Source organism: Haliaeetus albicilla, chromosome 1, assembly GCF_947461875.1.
Source record: "Haliaeetus albicilla chromosome 1, bHalAlb1.1, whole genome shotgun sequence".
In the NCBI taxonomy this organism is placed as follows: Eukaryota; Metazoa; Chordata; class Aves; order Accipitriformes; family Accipitridae; genus Haliaeetus; species Haliaeetus albicilla.
This window is the reverse complement of record NC_091483.1, coordinates 75,540,977-75,564,119: the sequence shown is the minus strand read 5'-3', so window position 1 is coordinate 75,564,119 and position 23,143 is coordinate 75,540,977. Positions and strand designations below refer to the sequence as shown.

The following is a 23,143-nucleotide window of genomic DNA, read 5'->3' as shown; positions in this document are numbered from 1 at the left end:
GGACTACATTTTTTAAATTAAATTCTGGGCTTTTTTCTGAACTATGGAACAAGGAGCAGTATCAGTATATAAAAGAAGTTAGCTTTATTTGCTCTGCACTGGGAAGAACCACGTACTTGCGGTAATACTGCTGTTGTTCATCTCAACGCTACTTTTAAGAGTGTTGAAAAAATAGCACTACTCTGTAAAAACTGGAAATCCAGCAGGAAAGAGCAGATGGTATCAGCAAAAAGGTAAGCAATCTTAAACAACACAGCATACTTTTTGCATAATTCATTTCACACCAGTATTTATTTCCCAAAGCTTTTAAAATGGAAAGTTTTTGTGTGTGCAAGTAGTGCAAAGGCATGTAGTAGCAAAGCCTACCATATGATGCCTGCTCTCCGACATCAAACTTTTCCTTATCACAAGGTGGTTTCCTATCAACCATTTCAAACTTCTTTGAAGCAATACTAACTTGCTAATACACGTAACTATTTCAAAAATTAGTAACTTTTTAAATTTCTGTCTAAAAGTCTGTATTTTTTAATAAGTTGGAGTTATGAGTGAACTATATAAGCTGCTCCTTCTCTCTGCCTAATTATAAAGTTACAATGACTGAACAAGCTACCCTAATGGGTAACAGTTTATTTTCTTCCCATCACCTTGGACTCCAGCCATTCAATTAGTAGTTTATTGTTAAATTATACACTAACAGTAACAAGAGGGCAGTCTGAAATTCATCTATTCTCCCAAACTCCAAAATATTTTGTAATCCCTCCTCTGAATCTGTAGAAGTCCTTGTTGCACCCAATTCATAATATACATAGATGTAGATATATATGTAGATAAACATCTAAAGGCTTCCTTTTGTTTAACGAAAACTTACTTATGACAACCTCACATATGAAAAAACAACGTTGCACAATATTCCACAAAATATTCTTCATAATAATCCATTATTCCTATTTGAAATATATATACACACAGTGTTACAGTATTGGTGTTATATATCTTGAAAATAGATGAAATAGTTAACAATTTATGAATTATTTCATATAGAAAAAGCCAGCCTTTATTTTAACTTTTAAGTACGTTAAGGTCACAATGGAAATTAAATTCCACTGCTAAGAACTGTCTTTAAAGAAACAATGTGCCTTCTTGTCTGTGTTATCATACTTCCCCAGCATTAAAGGAAAACTAAATGAAAGAAAAGGGTTTTTTCCTTATATGATTAAGCAAAAAAGCTTCTAACAGAGGAAACCAGACTTAATCCCCAAGTACGGAAATATCACCAAATAAATAATTTGCACGTATTGTTCATCTTGCTAACATGGTGCTACCACATGCATATGGAGGAAAGAAGGCAAATTGCAGCATATTTAAGTCATGAGACTACATAAACAATTGAGTGGCTGATACTAGAATTTATTCTTCTTTGCAACAGTAAAAAAAAAACTAAAAAGGAGAAATATAGCAGAGCTGACAGCAATCCTCTGATGGCACTGATGAAGAATGTGGAAGAACTATAAAGCCCCTGATAGTCAGACATGTCACATTACATTAATTCCTACAGAACTGGATCTGGTATAGTCTCATACCTCGCAAATGCTGAGAAAAGTCAGTTTTAAAATGACCTGGCTCCACTGTCCTCATTTAGCCTTCAAATGCTCTGGGAATTACACCAGCATGTCTCAGGTCCACTATGTCAATATTCAATCAAGATGCCAACTTGTCAATTTTTCTTAATATAAAAAGTATGATCTAGGGCAGATAATTACGGACTAAGAAATGAAACATCATCTTATCTTTTTAAACAGAATGTTAGAAAACTTCATAAGCTCAGAAATTAAGAGCCTTCTATTCTATAGGCAGGTTCTCTTTCATAAAGAAGGAAATACCACATTTTTTTAATTTGAACAAAACTTGTGACATCTGGACCAAAAAAACCCTATTCTAATTGAAATACAGATAAAATATTAATATTCCTCTCCTGTTATCGCCTCATGTTTTAAACGGATGACTACCTCATCTTCCACCAAAGAGTGTTTTTCCATAGGAGTTTGCATGCAATGAATGTGGTCATTGTGAGCAGATGGTGCAGTATAACCTCACATCACAGTCCATTCAATAACAACCTATGGCTTCCCCAGCACGCACTATTTAATATAATATAATCACATCCCTTTTTTCACTGATAAAAAATTAATTTTATTTTGTATACAAAGATAAGTTCGCTTTTCATTATTTAGCAACTTGTCAATCTAGCTTCAATTTCACTCTTGTGCATTACTGATTGCCACCTGTGTTGTCATTCCATGCTACCCCAACTTTTATTTATTTTTTTATATATATATATACACACATATATATATTTTTAAAAATTCAAAAGTCACACTTTGAAGATCCTTTCCATTTCCCACTACAGAGAAATCCATGCATGCTCTATGACAGAGTTCACTGCAGCTCAGTCATGATTCTCCACCACTTGGGAAATTTTACTAGGCATTTTGCAAACCCTGCAACAACTTCAGCATTGTGTGTAGTGGTGGTGTTGGTGTGGTTTTGGGGTTTTGTTTGTTTTTTAATTAAAGAAAAAAGCAAGGTAGAAATTTGCCCATGCATATGGTGCAAGCTGAGATAAAAGGCAACTGGACTGGTTTCCCTGTATCAGGCTGAAATTGGTAACCACCTCCTAAAGTGACCCATTATCAAATATCATTACTTCTTCAGCAAGACACTGAAGAGTATCAGATGAAGAGCTTCCACCACTTTTAGACTTGTCTTATCCATTCATCTCCAGCTTCAGGAAGCAAATAATGTTTTCACGCTTTGAAAATATGCAAAAAGCATATTTCAAAGATGAAGATTATTTTTTTCTTTTTTAATTAAAATTTTGATTTTGATTCAAGAAGGGCGTGCAAGGTCCTGCGCATGGGTCAGGGAAATCCCCAGTATCAGTACAGGCTGGGTGATGAACAGATTGAGAGCAGCCCTGAGGAGGACTTGGGGGTATTGGTGGATGAAAAACTGAATACGAGTTGGCAATGTGCACTCACAGCCCAGAAAGCCAATTGCATCCTGGGCTGCATCAAAAGAAGCATGGCCAGCAGGTCGAGGGAGGTAATTCTTCCATTCTACTCCATTCTCATGAGACCCCACCTGGAGTACTGCGTTCAGCTCTGGAGCCCCCAAAATAAGAAAGACCTGGAGCTGCTCGAGTGGATCCAGGAGGGCCATGAAGATGATCAGGGGGCTGGAGCACCTCTCCTATGAGCAAAGGCTGAGAGAGTTGGGGTTGTTCAGCCTGGAGAAGAGAAGGCTCCAGGGAGACCTTCCAGTACCTAAAAGGGGTCTACAGGAAAGATGGGGAAGGACTCTTTAACAGGGAGTGTAGTGGTAAGACGAGGGGTAATGACTTTAAACTGAAAGAGGGTAGATTTAGATTATATATTAGGAAGAAATTATTTACTGGGAAGGTGGTGAGACACTGGCACAGGTTGCCCAGAGAAGTTGTGGATGCCGCCTCCCTGGCAGTGTTCAAGGCCAGGTTGGATGGGGCTTTGAGCAACCTGGTGTAGTGGAAGGTGTCCCTGCCCATGGCAGGGGGTTGGAACTACATGATCTTTAAGGTCCCTTCCAACCCAAACCATTCTAGGATTCTATGATTTTAGCATGCCACTCTGTGACAAATGAGATTCCCCAGATGGGCTCCCAGCAGCATTTTACCCTTTACTCGTCGTTTCCCACAGCCCATTTTTACCCTCTTTCCACACTCTACAGTAAGCTCTTTCAGCCTGTAGGTTCAAACCACTCTAACACGTATGCCTTTACAATAAGGGCAAAGCTTTGTTTTCATTGACACTTGAATCTCAGTGCATTTCATAGGGATGCTTTCAGCTGTTAAATTGAGCTAGAAGAAATATGGAGATAAATCTGGTTGAAACACAGCATTTTTTATAACATTCAGTACGTATTTTATATTGCTAGCAAAACTGAGACAGACAAGTGATAACACCACAACACTGAAATATACTTCAGCTTTGTCTAAGGGCTCTGATTCCTCAGCAACATTAACTTATACTGTCATAGATAATGAGGTTCAGATTCTCACCCACTATACAGAGGAGTGACCTATGCATGAAGGAGCCCACTAAAGGCTACATTTTAAAGCCTAACGTTACAGCAAACTGAAACTGCTGATAGCTGCCTTGAAAAAGCTCGACTGCCAATTGCAGTAATTTAAGTGGTGCTTCCCAAGCAGGCAAGTAGCAGGAAAAGAGTGAAGAGTCAGTATAACATGCTACCAGTCAACACAGCATCAATCACTCCTACCAGCGAGCCAGAAATAGTCGTGTTTCACAAATATTATAAATTAGCCATTTTACTATTCTGTAGTACAGTGCAAGGGGTAACACAGCTGGGCAAGTCTACGGTTTGCTTCAGGTCAGTGCCCTGACGGGGCGAATTCTTCCTGGTGTACTTTAGCAGATCAAATTACACATTGCTGAGACACAATCTGCAGTTCAAGGAATAATTCTGATAAACCATGCTGAGGAACTGACTCATACACTATTCTGAGACCTTGCTACTGTACACAGAGAAATAATTCTCAGCATACTGAAACAGCAAGCAAGTACTATGATCCTGAAAACATTTTCACCATGTAAAGTAATTATACATAGGCTCAGCGTTTAGCTATCAAGTACTAACAAAATCTCTGGGTTAGAAACAAAGGTTTGTTTTTTTTTTTTATCTTCTACTCTTAAACAAAACCAGTGAAGTTCTGTAATAGGTAACAATAAACCTTATTCCATTTAAATAGGTGAGAAATTGTTTTAAACCAGTTTATCAGCTCAAGTAACAACATACTAATCAATGTGAAAATGGCAAATATCAAGGCAAATTAATTAAAGAATGATTGCAAATGCACAAGTGATTCACTGAGAAATGTACACAAAGTACCATTACTTCTTATGAAATTCAATACCATGTGATGTTGGGAGCAGCATAGAAAAGGACACCTTACTATATACCACTAATATAAAAATACTTCAATGAATTATTTGTGTTGCAGGGGAAAAAAAATACCTCAGATGAACCAGCTCTGCATATTACTCAAGATTCACTGATGCAAACATGTTTTTCTTAAGGAAAAAAAAAAAGTACTTTCCTTCTATTACTGTTAATCAATTTCAACAAACCAAAGAATGACATCCTACCTACCCCATTTAAGAAAAACCTACATAGCATTTCATCATGCATCTCTGCATGCTTACCTTATTGTTAATTTTAACAGAAACCAGTAGTGAAGTGTTTTATTCTGTTGGATAGGTATTACCCACACAATAAATGTAATGTACTGTATGAATAGATATGTTATGTTCTCATAATATTCTACCACTGACATGGAAACACCAAGCAAAATGAGGGATGTCATTTTTATAATAGGCTACCATAACTGGAAAAAACTGTTATATCACATTAATGTGAAAATGAAAAGTGAAGCTTTGAAAACCATTACCTTGATTTTTACTCATAGATATATGCTACTCAGCATTATGCTATACAGTTAACTCACAGCATTTGAAATTCAAGTTGCAAGATCTTCAGAAGTTTTGAAAAGTTAATTTATTGTAAAAAGTGTGATTTTTATCATCAAATACTACTGAGGCAAAACAGTGTAAGACAACATTCAGAGTTGCAGTTCTTTACTAAGGAAGCGTCAACAGTCTTGAAGACTGAAGTTCTCTGCACATCCATGGGAACACCAAAATGCACCATACCCTCAACCTGCCTTGACTAATACTGCCAGTGTTGTTAAGATAGAAAAATTTAAGTATGTCCACTATAAAGCATTACATCCTTTAGTTAGAGTCCTTACGTTTTGTCTGAATCTGTTCACACACTATAGTAAACTTGGAGCTCTTTAACAATAGTACCAAAAGTTGAAAACATAGACAAAAACATAAAACTTAACTCTTCAGATATGGTTAAGATCCAACAGAATATAACCTCTCTCTAAAAAGAATCACAGTTTGTAAGACTTTTTGGTCTTTCAGAAGAATCACACTAATTTAAAGACATTTCTCTAGTCAATAAAACAAAATAAAATTTCAAAACTTCATCTGTTAATCAAGCGGACACTAACAGTAAATCATCTGAAAATAAACAGCCTAGGAACAATGAATTAATTTCAAAACCAGATAAAAAAGCAGAAGGACAAGGGATTTTAGAAATCTTTGTCCCTACAAAACACTAAAACCCAATAGAAAGACTATGCCTCTGTAAACTTCATGGAGGTAAAAAATGGGAATAATCTGGAAAAAGTAATACATGGAAAAACAAGGACAAAAAAAGGGAAAAAAACATGCAAAGACTGTGAGTCTGGTTAACTATGTTCTGTGGTCACAAGTCCCTTTTCAAAAGCACTGCTTGAAGAGTCAGAATGAGCACATATCTGAAAGAAAGGTCTCAGAATTGTGTGATTGTTGTTGCAGATATCACAGAGATATTGCACAATGTAGCTGCTATCCTACTTTCACATGCACAACCTTCCATTACAACCATTTTGACTCCAGGGCTGGCTGTTGGATCTTCACCTTCTTCAAACTCCACCATACCTTAGGCTAAAACCTATTTTTCCGCTTACCATACAATATTTGATTAGCAAATACCTACATTCTGAATCCCTACTAAAACACTGCTCCTTCTCTTGTTTGGCATTTACACAACAAATTCTTAGAAGGAAAAAACAAAACCATTGCTTTTACACAAAGTACTACAAAATAATATAAGTCCTAATTAGCAAAGCCATTTTTGACATGACATTTGATGATTATCTGACCTATTCTGCAGAACTTTGAAAATTAGAAATTACAAAAATAGCTACATGAAAAAATAAAACCATCTCCATCTTTTCTTTCAGCTCTAGCAACAGATTGTTTCACTAACAGCAATCTGTTTGACAAATGAAAAGAAGAAATTACCAGGCATCAGAAGGTGTTAAGAGTCACAAGGTGGTGAGTCACTATATAACAAGCCAAGCTAACTGACCAAGGAGCTATCGGAGTCTGCATTTCTTGCACTCCTACAGGTGAAACATTCAGCGAAGCTACTTTTTTTAACAGAACAGCTCCTTGGGTCCACCTATACTACAAGAAACAGATTGGAAAGCCTGTGCACCTGCAGAGAAACAGGGAATAAACTGTCATCTCCAGGGATAAAACAACAAACAAGGAGATTATCTTGCACCATGATATAGTTCATCCACTCTTATTATCAGAAAACCTTGCCTAAAACAAAAAGTCTGGAATGAATTGCCTAGAAAAGTTTGTGGAATGTCCATTACGGGAGGTTTATAAGAACAATTCATACAAATATTTGTGAAGAGTGATTTAGGTACACCTAGGATCCATCACACAGAAGACTAAAGTCAGTGACCTTTCAAGATAACTCTCACCCCTATTTTTTTCCCCCCTCCAAGTGACTGAATTTTGACTGTTACTAAACTTAGTTTCAGTTTCCAGTTCGGTAAACCCTTAAACTCCACATTTTTCTTTAGGGACAGTACAGTACGAAACTGAAGATACTCAAAGTAGACAGAAGTATTAACATTGTTTCTGACATAACAATACATTTACTCTTTCTCTGTAAGCACTCTTCAAAAAAACTGCACTGTTAAAATTTCATTTTCTTGCAAGCAAGCACATAGTACCTGACTTCTTTTCAACAGACTCAGTGAACTTACTGTGAACATTTGCTACAATGATCAGGGCACTGCTCTTCAAACTCATCTTAACTTGATTAGTGATGAAATCTTTCCACATAATGAAGTTCAGTAGATTTTTTTAGTAGTAACAGTAAGAAATTCTAGCAAGGGATGAATCAAAACACATCCTTTCCACTTAACTGCCATTTTTTACTTGGTGGAGATGTAAATGAATCTTTATTACTATGGTCTTTCCACTTAGAATTCTCCTGAGTTGACAGCAAGAGCTTACTTTTCATACAGAAATCCTCCTACCACCTCTGGCATGGTGTATTCTGGACTTGAACCTACTTTTCTTGGGTGTGACTGGGAGAAGAAAGATCAAATCATTCATGCAAGTACGAAGTGCACCACAGAAGTACTTTCTACTTCTAAAAATTTGAATTTTCTTACTGAAAAACTTGGTGTAGAATGGCATACAGCATGACAGGGAAAGTTTTATTTTCTCAATTGTTTTTCAATATCTGAACTGTTTTTCTTCATAAATCAAATCACAAAACCATCTAAGTTAGAGACCTAAACTTAGCTGAATTGGTCTTTGCAGTCTCTGGTTCTTTTCCCTTCAAGTCTCACTCTAAGTACAGCCACAGTTTCAGCAAATACTCTCAGGAATCTTTTTTTAGGTGAACTATATTATACAACAGGAACTTTAGGACAGATACATACTTTTGAAATAATTTACAGATAAAAACCCTCTTCTGCTTGGTTCCTCAGTAGTTCCTCTCATCTTCAAGATGAAGCAGATAATATTCTTTCCAAAAAATCAGCACAGCTACCAGCTGTCTTCACACAGTTCATTTGCTAATGAAAAGCTATCAGACAGGGCTACTCTATACTGCCTGAAATTTTGAAATATTTCTCATGTTCTAGTAAGCTCTGTATGCTTATTTTATACAAAGGAAAAAGTTTTTAATGTATGTTCTTATTTACGGAAAAGCATCAACACTCTTAAATGAGATGTAGTAGATTTAATTTTCGGATAGTGTTTTCAAAAATATACCCTTTAAACTAAGGAAAGGCATATACCTACCAAGGATTCATTATAAAGGGATTTGACAATAAAAACTAATACAATAAATAATAATGTAATACATTTAATGTACACAAAAATGTCAATGAAATCAGGAAGGTGACACTTTGATTACCTGACAAGAGCGAAACTGGTTGACTAGCAGCGTACATCTCTGTGGGTCTTTTCTTCCATCCAAACTGTCCAATTCAGCCGCTACTTGATTTAGTTCCTCATCAGCATAGTAGAACTGAGCAAGGAGCTGTGGGTCTGTTCTCTGTATTGAAGACAGAGACATACACAACATTACATTATTTTTGCAAATAAAAACGCACTTCAGCTAATTATATTTAATGTGATTTTTTTTACATATAAGCCAGATAAGTAGCATAGCAGCATGGAAAAGAATGATCTTGAGATATTTAAGCACACTTACAAATTTTTTTCTACCCGGAAGAAAAAAATCTCTCACTTAACAAACTTGGGGCATTACTCAACTACTGTCATCTCCAAAACCATCCTGGCATTCTCACTACTTGTGGCATAATTAACTAGTGAAGCAAACAACTGAATCACAAGTTTTGTTTATTAAACAAAAGTACACTTCGGTTCTAGTCAAAACAAGACAAAGTTGCTTTCCAAGTTAAAACAACACCCCCCCCCCGCAATTTATCAAGCAATGTGATAATACACCAAGTACCATGGTAACCCCTGCAACATGATGCACAGTGCTATCTGGTCAGAATCCTCACTTTGAGGATCACAAGAATCAAGTCACTTAAAGGAAAGGTACTGCATCTACCAGGTACACTACCAGGGCCAAATGGATGTAAAGACTTCAAAAGCAAATAATATGACTAAACGAGGCATTACAGGGAGAAAACTACGCCGCAAGTCTTCCAAGTGGCAAAGAACACAATTATCACAATGGATTTTTGGCCACATTAAAACAAAACATCAATTATAATGGAAAGAATATAAGAATAAAGGAATGCATCATCAAAAATATTGAAAAATATTAATAATAAAAGTTTACCCCATAAAAGGGATTTTTTTTTAAATATTAACAACTGAAAATTCTGATTCCTATGAAAGGTTTCATCAAAATATTGGAAAAATAACAGAGGTCAGTGTGTGTGGAGGGAGGAGATAAGAATTTTGACTCTTAAAGACAGTGGAGATACAAGTGGGAGGAGGGAGGGAATAGCTTTTTGTAGGTGCCAGCAACTTGGTGAAAGATGCATAGGCTCAGATAAGCACAACCTCATATTATTCTAAAGTAGTCATCAGTAAAATATACACAAGATTTGCGGGAGATGTATAGAAAACCTAAAATAGCTCTTAATCACAGTGTAAGAAACATTAAAACTATACTAACTGTAGACTGGGAATTAGAATTAGTTGTCACTAGATGAAAGAAAAAACGCCTGATACTACAGAAAACAAAAAGCTGCAAAGTATCTGAAATTGATTCTTAATGCACTGAAGAATGAAACACCACAAAAATACTTTCAGAAGGACCAGGTTATGTATAGAACCAGTAAAAATAAAGACCAAGTTGCATGGAAGCAATTCACAGACTCAAACATCGAAAAAAAAATTAACATAGGGAAGAACTTCCAGGTAAAGAAAACCATTGGCTAAAAAAAAAAAAACCCATTGCTTTTTATAAACTAAAAAAATAGCAAAAGCATAGAAATTATCAAGAAGCAACAGATTTTAAATGACAACTAATGAAGATGTACAAGTACGTCAGAGCAAAACATGTACCAACAGAAAAAAAGTGTAATACAGTGAAGAAATTAGTCAACAGCAAAACAGAAGATAACATCACTTTAAAAGACAGTATCACCAAATGCAACAAATAGCAAAGGACAAAACCACTGATGGTATAATGAGGAAGTATATGTTGTGAACCATAACATTTTCTATCTGAAACACAAAACATTTCCACTATTGTAAACAAATAAAATACCAAAGTTCTTAAGGGATGGGCATATGGATGCAGTAAAATCAGAAATGCTGCCATTAGCAAACCACAGGTTTAAAGCACTAATCGAGGTGATAAAGGTGTATTGAAGAGCTCAGGCTCGTGCTTCACATACACCCAGTCCTGCAGCACCAGTCCAGAAGACACTAACTGTCTGCAATCACAGAGAAAGATTAGTAGCAAACCTCGGCCAACAACAACACAGGTTCAGAAGTGGTAAGAGCACAATAAATGCTGTCAGGAATACTTGGGGGGGGGGGGGGGGGCAACCAACAAAAAACCCAGTTATTTTTGCTTCATACTTAAAAAAAAATTCAACAGAAGGTACCACAGCATATTGCTAAATTCCCTACTTTAGTCTTCACAAGATACATATCCTGCAGAAGAATCATTTCAGGCCTTCATAGTAAAACAGCATTAAAACCTGCACAGCTGTTTAGCCCCTGAAAAGGAACAACAGAGTATTAACACCTTTTGAAGAGAACAGTATACATCCTCCACACTTGACAGGATCAAGGAGTTAACAACTGCAAGTATTTTATTGCCATAAGACTTAAGGAAAAAGATTTAGTCTTATAAGTGATGCCAAATATGCCCTCAGTGTTACATGCTGAATTGGTTCTCAGTCAGCAATTTAATGAGACAACAATCCTCCCTGAAAATAGTGGCATCAACTCCTGTTCATACATGCCTTATTTGTGCATGAATATAGTGACTTTAAGGCTACCTTTAACATTGCTGTGAGCTGTCACACTGCCCAGCAGCTTCCTACATCACTACTTCACACCCACCACCCCAATTCTGAGGCAAGTCAGAAATGAAACATCTTTTCAGGCAGTTGAAATGTAGTAATCAAAGCGTTGGTAGTTTTTTTTCTTCTTTAAGCAGCCACTTTCTACAAAAGAGAGGGCCTTTCCAATCACAAGTTTCCTCCTCTTAATCTTTTAAATCTTGTCTTTTATTAAGCAGTTTCAGTACCCTAAGTGTAAGCCATCAAAAATTTAGTCTTGAGGAATGTCTTCACTATAGCCTTGATATAAAGGTGCCCAGGGAGAAGGATAAAGCTTGCAATATATGGTCAGGGAAACAAACAAAATTCAAAATGAATGATAATAAGAGGGAGGCCCTGTAATTGAACTACTAAATTTAATTTTGTTTAGTTCTAAATTCCTGTATTTGTCAAGTAAAGCTTAGTAAAGCACGTCTTTCAGCATTTCCCCTACCCAATTATTTTTATTATTTCCAATTTTTACATTTTCCTTCAGCATTTATCTATATCCATTAAAACTTTCTATACAAAGCTGTGAAACAAAGATGCGGGAGTTTACGTGTGTAATTGTGGCAAAGCATGACTGCTGATTTATAAGCATCTAAATTGCACTACAGAGACAAAACAAGGCAATTTATTAAGACTGGTCTCAAGCAAAACAAGCAAGGCCGAGGTACTTAGCTCCCACATGGCTGATCTTTTAAATTGGAGGAACAAAAGTTTTAATTGAGTTCTCTCTACTGTGTTATGTTTCATGTGGATTAGTAGCATGATCTTTGATTAATGGTGTCAATCATATGTGGTCCCTGGCATGCCAAAGCTGCATGAAACTTTAAATCTCTTAGCAGGGGGCCATGTAAAGGAAATAACCACGACTTTCTAAATTCAATTTGTTCCAACTGGTAGCAGAAAATCAGAGACAGCGCCATGCTCAATGCCAATTTTTACTTTGAGTTTACGCAAAATATGTTTCAAATAATTCCATCCAAATTACTTATTATTCTTCAGCAGAATTAGTAATTCCCACCCTCAGGTGCTCAAATTAATGGAAAGACTTTATTTGAAAGCACCTGACAGGGAACCTACCCCTTAAACTGGTAGTTTGTTTCAGGAATTAATCTCATTTGCCATCAAATCAATGCATCTCATCTCTTGTTTTGATTTGCTAGACTTCAACTTCTAGATACTGCTTATTTTGCCTTTTTCCACTACAGCATCAAGTACTTATGTTACTTGTATTTGCCTACTTCTGTATCCACAGGCTGCAGTAGCCCCTTCACTCGTATCACAACTGTAGATTGCACACACAGTTTTGGGATTTTGGGGGGAATTTTTGTTTGGTTGATTTTTTGGGGTGGGTGTGGGAGTGTGTGGAAGTTTTCTGTGTGTGGTGTTATTGTTGTTGTTTTAAATCTGTTATCCCAACACCCTCCTGAGTGTAAGGTATGCAGGTAGGAGTCTCATTCTATAAGTACACCCTGCATTCCTTCTGTCTAACATTTCTTTATATTCCACATCTAACATTCAAAAGGATTCAGCCCACCAAACAGTCCAGCTATATTGACTGCACATAATTTACCATACCACTGGAGTACATTCTCCACAGATTTGAAATCACCACTTCATATGTGGGTCATAACTTATTATCCCAATTTGTATTATATACTCCAGTCAGTAAAGACAGGAGTCAGCACACCATCAGTTACTTCTTTTTTTTTTAACATTTAGCCATGTCATGTAATACTGCATCATTAATCTTTTTTTATAAAAGATCACTCACTGAACACTGAATATTTATTTTAGTGATTTTTACTTTTTATTAGGTACCGCTCTCGTTAGGTCAGAGATCAAAACCAAAAAAAGACTGCCTGCCATCCACAAGGATGGCAGTGTAAAACAGTGCATATCAAAAAGCTGTATTAACTATTGAACTGGTTACACTTGGGTTTTTGCCCATGAAGTCCTACCAATGAACAGTGACTAGGATTAACTTAGTTCAGTTTGTTGCATAATGAATTCTGATTTGATTTTTCAAACAGGATTTATATGGACTATAACAGAAAGTTAAAAGGAAAACATCTTAAAGACACCTGTTAGCTACAGGTTATTAGATAACTAACAGGTCTATAAGATTACCTATTACATGTTATCAGATGAAAAGATGCTATTCTCACATCTTGTAAACAAGCTGGTCTATCAAAACCAGAAGCTGTCACTAAAAAAAGCGTCAACTAACTGGGAAAGGAAAACAGGCTTCTCAACACAGGACAGAAGTAAACAGCTAGACTGAAAACTGATGCTACAATGAGAAGCCATGGTGCTGACAGATCAATCTCAAACCATACAATAATTCTGGAATTTAAGAATTGTCTTAAAAATCAAATTGCCAGAAATAAGGGTTTTTCTTGGGGAGGATTTCCTCCTTTTGAAACAAAATTGCAAGTATCTTTTGCATGATTTTTAACAACAGCTTTCAAGTATCAATACTGCTTCTTTTTTGAATAACACAGAATACGCAACATCTTATAAACATAACTGACAGCAGCCCATAATTTGAACACTAAAGGTAATGTTTCCCCCAGGTTTCCATGGTCCTTTGTAGGGAAGTAAAGATATTGTTCAAGCCTTTTCTTCTACTGACATCACAACAGGAACGGAGCCCTCCCCACCACCGCAAAGAGACAGAAGATGTCATCATCCCAAGTGAGCCAAAGAATAGACTGAAGCAAGGGAACCATGCAGATGAGCAAGATCCCAGCTAGTGATATAAGTATATTCTGATGCCTGTCAGTCATCCTCTGGAAAATAATCATTTTTTAATTGCTGATCTAAAGGCTACAGAACAACAGCTAAACCCCAGCCCTGCTTAAAATAAAATCCATGGACCTGAGATAGAAGGCTCCAGGTCTCCCTTGTCTACTGGCGCTTTTCCAGCACTAAGCATCCACGTCTCTCCCACACACTCAGAAACCCCGACTTGATCCCTATGGGAAGAAACTATACAGAAAAGCGTTAATTATATGCATTTTGCTGATGGTAAATCCAGATTGCTGTTTGATAAGGGAACAATGTAAACCTACATCCATCAGGGTAACTTTTCAAGTAGCATTTGGTAATGGTAAAAGGTGCATTTTACACAAGTACTTGTATTTTATTACACATTGCAGCAACTGCATTCACAATCATGGGACGATATTGGGTGATAGTCCATGTGCAATATTTTCAGCTGCTGTAGGTGCCACAGGACACTACCCTTCCTTAGCCAGCATCAACTGCCTGCTCAACAATTTCTGTTCTGCTCCAACTCTTACAGCGGAAGTGAAAAGTTTTCAAGAAAGGCCATGGCAATCACATCAGTGGAACTGTCTTTCATCTATGTAGCTTCCTTATTCCCCCTTTGATAAGGGAAAAGGTAGTATAAATGTCTCTATTACTGAGGGCCCAGTCGTTTTCAGTCTCAATCTGTTGTCTACTATATTTTCAGGAAAAGGAAAGAAGCACATTGTCACATGCCCAGATAAAGAGGATCAACCTCAAACTTTCCATTCCCTGAAATAAATGCTGCCATTATCAGACAATGTCAAATACGAACAATTACTGCACAGCATAGAAGTCAGAAAAGGGACTTCACAAGTGAAAGCACATTCCCTTTGAGATAGGAATTTGGAAAGGCTATAGGTTAAGAACTTGGTCCTACTCTGCAGTGTAGAGAAAACGCTGTCTAACATTTTGGAAAACAACTCATTGTATGAGTTGACAACATGTTCTGTGCACAAGGCAGAATTGGGTCCTAGGCATTTTAAATATAGCCAGTGATGAAGCAACATAGTATTTTTAAAGCTTATAACTGATGTTGTATATAACTAGTTTTAAGCTAATTAAACTTAACTAAAACTTAAGTAACATTATCAGAAGGAAAAAGTGTTTTGTTCAGAAGTAATAGGATTTAGGCACAAAGTCCCGAGTTTATTCATTGCCAGTGTGAAAAATAATGGACTTACAGTGACAGAAACTTATCCAATTGAAAACTGACTACACCAGTCACATTTGCACTAGTAGGCTTAACTGGCAGATGAAAAATTCCAAAGGTTTAAGGGATTTCTTCAGAAAAGGATACCAGCAGGATGACTTGTTACATCACCTAACATGTAAGCAAATGTACTCACATCCTTCCTTTAGAGAGGTCCTCTGAATTTTTTCTTCATTTCCAAACACTAATAAATGACAATAAGAAACAATCATTTGATTACAGGCAGGTGAGCCAAAATTTCTGATAAATTCAAATATCATAATTTTTAGTGGCAAAAATATTTCTTCATATTAAATGAAAGAGGAACTCTGCTACTCCCAAGTACACAGTTGTTTTGGGAGCTTTTTTGTTTGGTTTTGGGTTTTTTGTTTGGTTTTGGTTTTTTTTGTTTAGGTTTTTTTTTTCCTTTTAATCTACTGAGTACCTGAAGTGCTATCCATTAATGACAAAAAGGGTAAAAATTCCCTCAACATTCATATTTTGTAGAATGTAATGAAGTCTTAAACTGGTGTTGCACATGCATAAAAAGGACTCGAAGATGAATACAACGACTAGCAATTGGTCATGAAGATATGTAAAAAAACAAGCACTGTGAGAAATGCTACAGCCTGGTTAAAGCTTTGCCAGCTGCTCTGTGTTTATCTACAGAGTCTCATTACACAAGTGAGAAAGACAGGTGAACAGCTTGTTAACACAATAATATGCTAGCAGCACCTTAAAAAAAAAAATCAGTGAGATAATGATCTATTGGACAACAAAAATCAGGCAGATGAGTTTTTGCAATACTAGCACACTCTCCCCAAACACATTTAAGTGTTTCGTCTTCCCTACAGAATGGTATAATACCAGCCCCCCCCAAAGGAAAATCTGACAGTGGTTACAGTGAACTAGAGTAGCAAATATTTGAGACTGTCATGCAGTTGGTTTTCACTCATGATGGATTAAGTCACCATACAGAGTTTCTATTTTTGAGTGTTCATAATACTAATCTAGAAAAGCATGTGCTCAAATCCATATTTTCTGGGGGAATTACATAAGCATATGCTGAACACATATTACTTAATCTTTCGGACATGTACTCTACTGAATAGGAGTGCCCTGCAGCTGAACTGCAGCTTCGATTTCTAGGAAAGAAGATAGATTTCAGGAAGAGAAAGGGGTTTTGCTGTGGGGAAGTCAACATGCTAAGCAGGTGTGAGAAGTGATGGAGCTGCCACTTCTTCCATGTGAAGAGTGCGTAACCCGCAACGCTACCTCCACACCCAGCCTGTAGCAGGCTGTTTTTAATTAGCAAGAAATTAGTCTTCCCCAAATTGAGTCTGCTTTGCCCATGATGGTAACTGGTGAGTGATCTCCCTATCTTTATCTTCAGCCCTGGACTTGTTCATCCTTTTTTCTCCCCCTGGCCTGTTGAGAAGGGGAGTGAGAGAGCAGCTGGGTGGGCACCTGGCAGCCAGCCAAGGTCAACCCACCCCACTGAACTTGTAAAACACTTACTGAAAGCCTCCTCCTGCAGCTAGTATCTCTGAGTTTAACCTTAAGATAATCGCATTTCATTCTCAGCTGCTGCAAGAACATCAAGTTTAAAGAACAAATATTTACTTAGAAACAGCAAATTCAGATTCTCAGGATATATATCAAAATGGACAAATCACTCGTTAAATGTTTTTATGCAGTTTGCCTCAGATTTGTCTAGATTTCTGTATTTAAATTCAAACATTACACTATGTATCTATTAAAACAAAACAGATTCTGCAGTTTTTAGTGACTCTGTTACCTATCAAGAGGAAAATAGCCAATTTAGCTACCTGGACTTGTTGATCAATTACATTCAATTACAGATCTATAGCCCCCACCTTACACAGAGAAATGGTGTGGCATTTGGAAGTGGCACCCAACTATTTTTCCTCCAATAATGCAACCCCTCCATCTTGCTACAACACATCGTCACAACTTCCTGCCTCAGAGAACTTTTTAACCCACTATAGTAATGTTATAACATGTTTTATGGATGTGTCTAAATATTTATAACAATTCCTAAATATCGAGGCAAACAATGACCTCTTCTTGGACATGTCCTCAATGTTAATGTCTTTCTAATTATTCATTTGCTATGCCCTTTTTTCCTTTCAGAATCAAGACTTCTATTCTAAAAAAAAAAAAAAACCCAAACAAAAAACAAACCAACACCCAAAACAAAGCAATAACATAACAAAAAACAAACAAAAACCTAAAAAAAAAAACCATTTTGTGCAGCTGAAGGATTGCTTTGCAGTCTCTTTTCAGCTCCATCTTGTTTTAGCATGCACATATCCTAATAGGAATTTTTTTTTTCCTCCCAGGTCTGTAGTTCTAGTATTTTGCTCGTGCTTAGTAGACCTGGCAGAATGCCAATTTTGCCTTGCTGTTCAGTACTGACCTGTTTTGAACAATCTGCCACATACAGCATTTTACTTCTGGATCATGAAATAAATGTCTTCATTAATCAGGGCATAGACAACACTCTAACAAGAGGGAAACCTGACCCAGCAACGAGTTTGAGCCTGCTGACTGTAAAAGAGTTACTCCATAGTCTTTCTCAGGTAGTAACAGGCATAGCACATTCCTTAGGTTTCTTCATATTGAAAGTGCATCTTTATTTTTCTTTGCCTCAGCAAACTTGCTTATAATGAGACGAAGGTGTTCCATATCGTATTTTAATAAAAGCACAGTCATCTGTGTGAAGTTGCTCATACATAACCTCATTTGCCTTGTAGGAAGCTTTCTATAAGCTCAGGTTGAACACCTTGCCAGATGTTCAGGATTTAACTACCTTGGCATCATATCACCAGCACAATCAATCATTGCAACAAAAAGATTTCATCAGAACTTTGTTCCGAAACGCATCTGTTCAAGCCCAGTGATGAAAGGAACTGCTCCTACGGCCCTCAGCACAGGAACTTTTCCCAGCTTCTGCCTTCTGACAATAACTTCAAATGAACGTCTGCGTAAGTAAATCTTTTCATCTTATTTCTACTATTTCAGCTAACTCATATAAACAAGTAGCTTTGAGTGCCATTATCAGTCAAACTGGGTTTCTTATTCTATCTTCCAGATATTAGCAAGCTTCAGTTGATGTTTGTCCTGTGCTCACTACAGCACTTATCTGTAGAGATTCATCCATGTCTAATAACAAATGCGCTCAAGACACAGTCCTTCAGTCAGAGCATTTAGCATCATCTCTGTTTGCAGAGAGTCCCCACCTCCTTTTAGGTAGGGACCTACCTAAAGTTTTAGGGAACTTTTAGGAACTTCATTGCTTTTAAGGACTTGATACCAAGATTACTATCCTTTTTCCAAGCATGCTTGAACATGAATAGTGGCTTTCAAAATTACCAGAAGATGGGCAAGAACAGAGAGAGGAGAAAGGCACCAGACAAACCACCTGAAGGACCACAGAAGACTTGAAACCGTACTAAAAACTTTTGAAACAGTCCATCAACAAAACCAAAATATTTTCAAATACACAAGCAGCATATAGTTTACTGTCTTCCAGGAAATAACTGGATGACAGTGCATGGGAGAAGGCTCCCCTGCATCCCTGCTCGCACCCCCTGCTGAATTGAATCTTTTTGCTCAATTAGGCATTCCTGGGTCTCTTCAGACAATATCCTCAAGGTCTGCGCTTGGTCTCCTGGTCACGCAGAAAATCTCTCCTGGGAAACAAATGGGTTTGTATAGCTATTCCTGTTTTCTGTGCTAGCTCAGCACACAGTTTTAGTTTGACCATTTCTCCTCAGCAGCACATATGCTGGATAAGCTGTATCAGTCTTCAACTATTCTGGCCCCCACCCCCAGCCCAAACCAGTTCATTTTAAATCAAGACACAGAATGCACAAAAACTAAGCAGAAATTAAACACAAACATGAATGCTCTTCTGTTATATCTTCTCCTAAGATGGACAGTTCTATATTAATTGAGAGGCGGGGAAAACAAAACCCAGACCGACAAAGAAAACAACCAAACCCTCTAGTCACTACATATTAGTGATTCATACAAGGATTTAAAAATCACATATCGTCTCCTCTGGCAAGATCAAGTTTCTCAGAACTGTTTGCTGTCTGTTTAGGTAAATATAAAAAAACCAACACAATTATGGTACTACCTATTTCATGAAGAGACACTTCTTTTCCCACATCCCAAAACCAGCTTTCAGAAAAGCCTACTGCCTATTAGTCTATTGATCAGCAATATCACTTTCACATTTTAAGTATACATGTTCAGGTTCTCCCCAAATGCATTCTGCAAACTTCTGGTTGCTAAGTATTTTCTCTAGTATGCTAAATGACAAAACAGGCAAAGGCATTAATTGCAGAACTGCTGTTAAAAGCAAGGAAATGCATTACCAGTAATGCTTACTGTAATACTTAAAATGGTTTGGCAAGAATACAATTCAACCTAGTTTTCCTTTGTTGTATTTGATAATAGCATCAAAAACCAACACTACATTGGAGACACCAAAAAAAGAAAGGGACATCTGATCTTTGAAAAATGTAGCATGCTTAAGTAGTGCAAAAATGTTAACTCATACATGTACATTTCACTTCAATTTCAACAGAGACACTCACTGCAGGTTTTTATCAGCAAACAATAGTAACTTTTATCTTCCACCACAGCTGAACTTCACTCTCTACCACCACTGCTCTACACCCCAGTCGGACTCCAGAAATGAACACTAACTAGGGACCGTACCGAAATCAGAGGCAGACTCATGACTTCTCTCACATGTTATGGGGCAAAGAATTCCAGTGCTTCCAAAGCCTTACAGAAGAAAACCTGCTGGAGTACCTGTAGCTTACATTTCAGTGGCATAACAGGTTAAGAAGTTCAATTGCTTTTACTATGAATAATGCATCTGACAGAAGGTTCAGCATAAGTGCAGTCTTGGATCAAAGCTATTCATTGCTTTGCCATTGAGAAACATTGAATATTTTTCTCTGAAGAAAATAATCAACATAAAATCAAAGTGTCAAAAAAGTTCCCTGACATTTGTGAAATCAAAGTTCTTTATTCCCAGCAATTTCAAGACTAGTCTGAAAATCGATGGTAATAGCTGCATCCAGCCTGATTTACACAGCTGTCCAACCTACAGTCACATGATCACATTACTTGCCTAAAACATGGGAATTTGCTCCAAAACAGGCAAAAATAACAGTTGTCATCTCCCATCCCTGTTTCTTCCTGCTCAAGCCTTTCTGTTTTGTTTAACAAATGCAAAGTGGAGGTCAGAACTTGGAAGTACTTCCCCAATGCAGTCTTTGCTTGAACCAGACAAGTCTCCCTTCAGCCCAATCAATACTTTGTTGATCCATTCAAAGGTTCAAAGGTGAGAGCTGAAGAAAGACCCCTCTCAATTTGCGACAAGCATGGCAGTACAATTTCTTTCTGCAGGTGAGACACATCTGTTCAAACCTACTGAACTAAAAATCTCTTTTTTGCCCTTACTTGCTACCTTAGAGACAAGCTGCCTTGCATCCAAGTTTAGCTCCAGTACCTGTAGCCTCTTCAATTTTGCTCCCTCCAGCAGCGATTACTGTTGTACCAGACCTGAATCACAGCTCTGCTTTAATTTTCAAAATCCAGTACGTATGACATGGGCAAGGCTGCAGACTGCAAATACCTGCAGAACTTCAGGGACTACCAGTGATGATCTAAAAAGTCTCAAGGCATTATTAAACAAAAACCCCACTTTTAATATATATGACACCAGCAACTGCAGAGAAATACTTAAACGAGACCTGTATTTCGCACTTTTGTGGCAATCTGCAAACACACTCAAAGCAATTAATTGAAAAATCTTACAGTAAAATGCTTTAGGTTATTCCTCCAAGCAGCTGGCTTATTTAGTCAGGTAACAGTTTCCTCATGTACTGAATATTTTACGATTACTAAAGCTACATTGTTTTTATCAAAATATAGGTGAAATACAGCATTCCCTTTGTGTATTGACATACATGTCAATATAATGTAACTCAGATTTTTTTGTACCTTCTATTTGTTTTCCTTGATACAATTTTTATATTATTTGTAATTATCAATGATATACATAGAAAAATCATTACAAGTTAGGTTAAAACAGAATATATCCAATTAAAGGCTCTGTTCAGGAAGACACAATAACTTCAGAAGATGATGTTATCGCATCCTAAAATTGTGCTGTGAACACAAACACTATTCAAAATCATGACTAACATCTATACTTAAGAATTGTTTCTCAACACATACTATATTAGTTTACTTTTTTGTTTATTTGAGAGAAAAAGGAAGGTGGAGATGACAGGCTGAGGAATATAGCCTGGAACTAATTAAGTTTGGGGATATGCATATATTTTGGAGGAGTATCAAAGATTACTTATATTCAGCAAAACACAATTATGTTTTTGAAATGGACAGAAAACATAGCAACGTAAATGAAGCTGGCATTATACTTCTGCTCTCCAAGCAGCTACTGCTTGATTGTTCATGTTACTACCGACAACACTCTAAGGACTCGTCAGGTCCCAATACAACCTAAGACAAAGGAAAGGGCATTAACTATAGGGTGGGTGTGTGGAATTACAATAAGACAGTAAAAGTGCCAACTGATTACAACATGATGACTCATTTTGGGGATATGCATTTATATATTTATTCCATATATAGCAAAATAATCTGTCAAGAACTATGGCAAAATTAATTTTCAGGAGGTACATGAATGCAGATCATTTCACAAAAACCAGTTTGAGACAGGCAGTTTCTGCATTTAAATTACACAAACTTCACATGTGAAATATAGTAGTCATTGTTTAACACATCACTGAATGCTTAAGTACTGCAACAAGGAAGGCAATAATAATCTGAAGTACAGGGTACAAAAAAGCACAAACAAAAAGACAGAAGCTAAACCCAGTACTACTGCTGAGAACAGGACACATAGAAAAGAAAGATAAAATTGAAAAGATACATTTAAGCCCAATGCAAACCTCACCTCTTTGAAAAGCATCTTCAAGTTCCACTGTAAACCCAGCCCTTCTCCTCACTGGTAACTTCTGAGCATCAAGTCCCAAAGCTAACTTCTAAAGCTATGACAAATGCAGGCCCCCTAACAGGATAAATTCTGGAGTAAATGTGGCAACTTGAATTATGAAAATTACATTAACAGCTCTTGTGCGTGTGTGTGTATATATATATATATGTAATTGTCTTTGTAAAAGACAATTTCAAGAAAGCTATGCAAGTTACTTTAGTCCATAAAAAAAACCAACTACATTACCTGTGAAGTGAAACTTGCTAAATTACCAGAAGAGCCATTACAAACATCTTCATTTCCCATAAAATAATTTCATTAGACAAAACATGAAAAACCAGGAGACTGCTAGACTTCGTATGTTTTTCACTACAAAGCTGTTAGCACTTGTGAAGAGCAGATGTGTACATAAAGAATCTGTCCTATATACCCCAAATTTCTACAATGGAGCCTAATGAGGCTGTGGTCTCCCACCCCTCCATTATCAGGGTAGCATTCATTCTTCTCATATAGCACATGTGTGGTCCCATGTTACTGCCCCAGCTGCACT

The 23,143-nt window shown here is 37.0% G+C and overlaps 1 protein-coding gene across 4 annotated transcripts in view; it reads right to left on the bottom strand.

The window, feature by feature from the left end:
* The window catches only part of ZFYVE28 (zinc finger FYVE-type containing 28), a 166,277-nt gene that overhangs the window by 74,549 nt on the left and 68,585 nt on the right, over nt 1-23,143 (bottom strand). For all 4 annotated transcript variants that reach the window (XM_069795186.1, XM_069795196.1, XM_069795205.1 and 1 more), the window contains exon 2: nt 8,896-9,036. In XM_069795186.1, the coding sequence (XP_069651287.1) occupies nt 8,896-9,036 (141 nt within the window). The remainder of the gene's footprint in view (nt 1-8,895; nt 9,037-23,143) is intronic.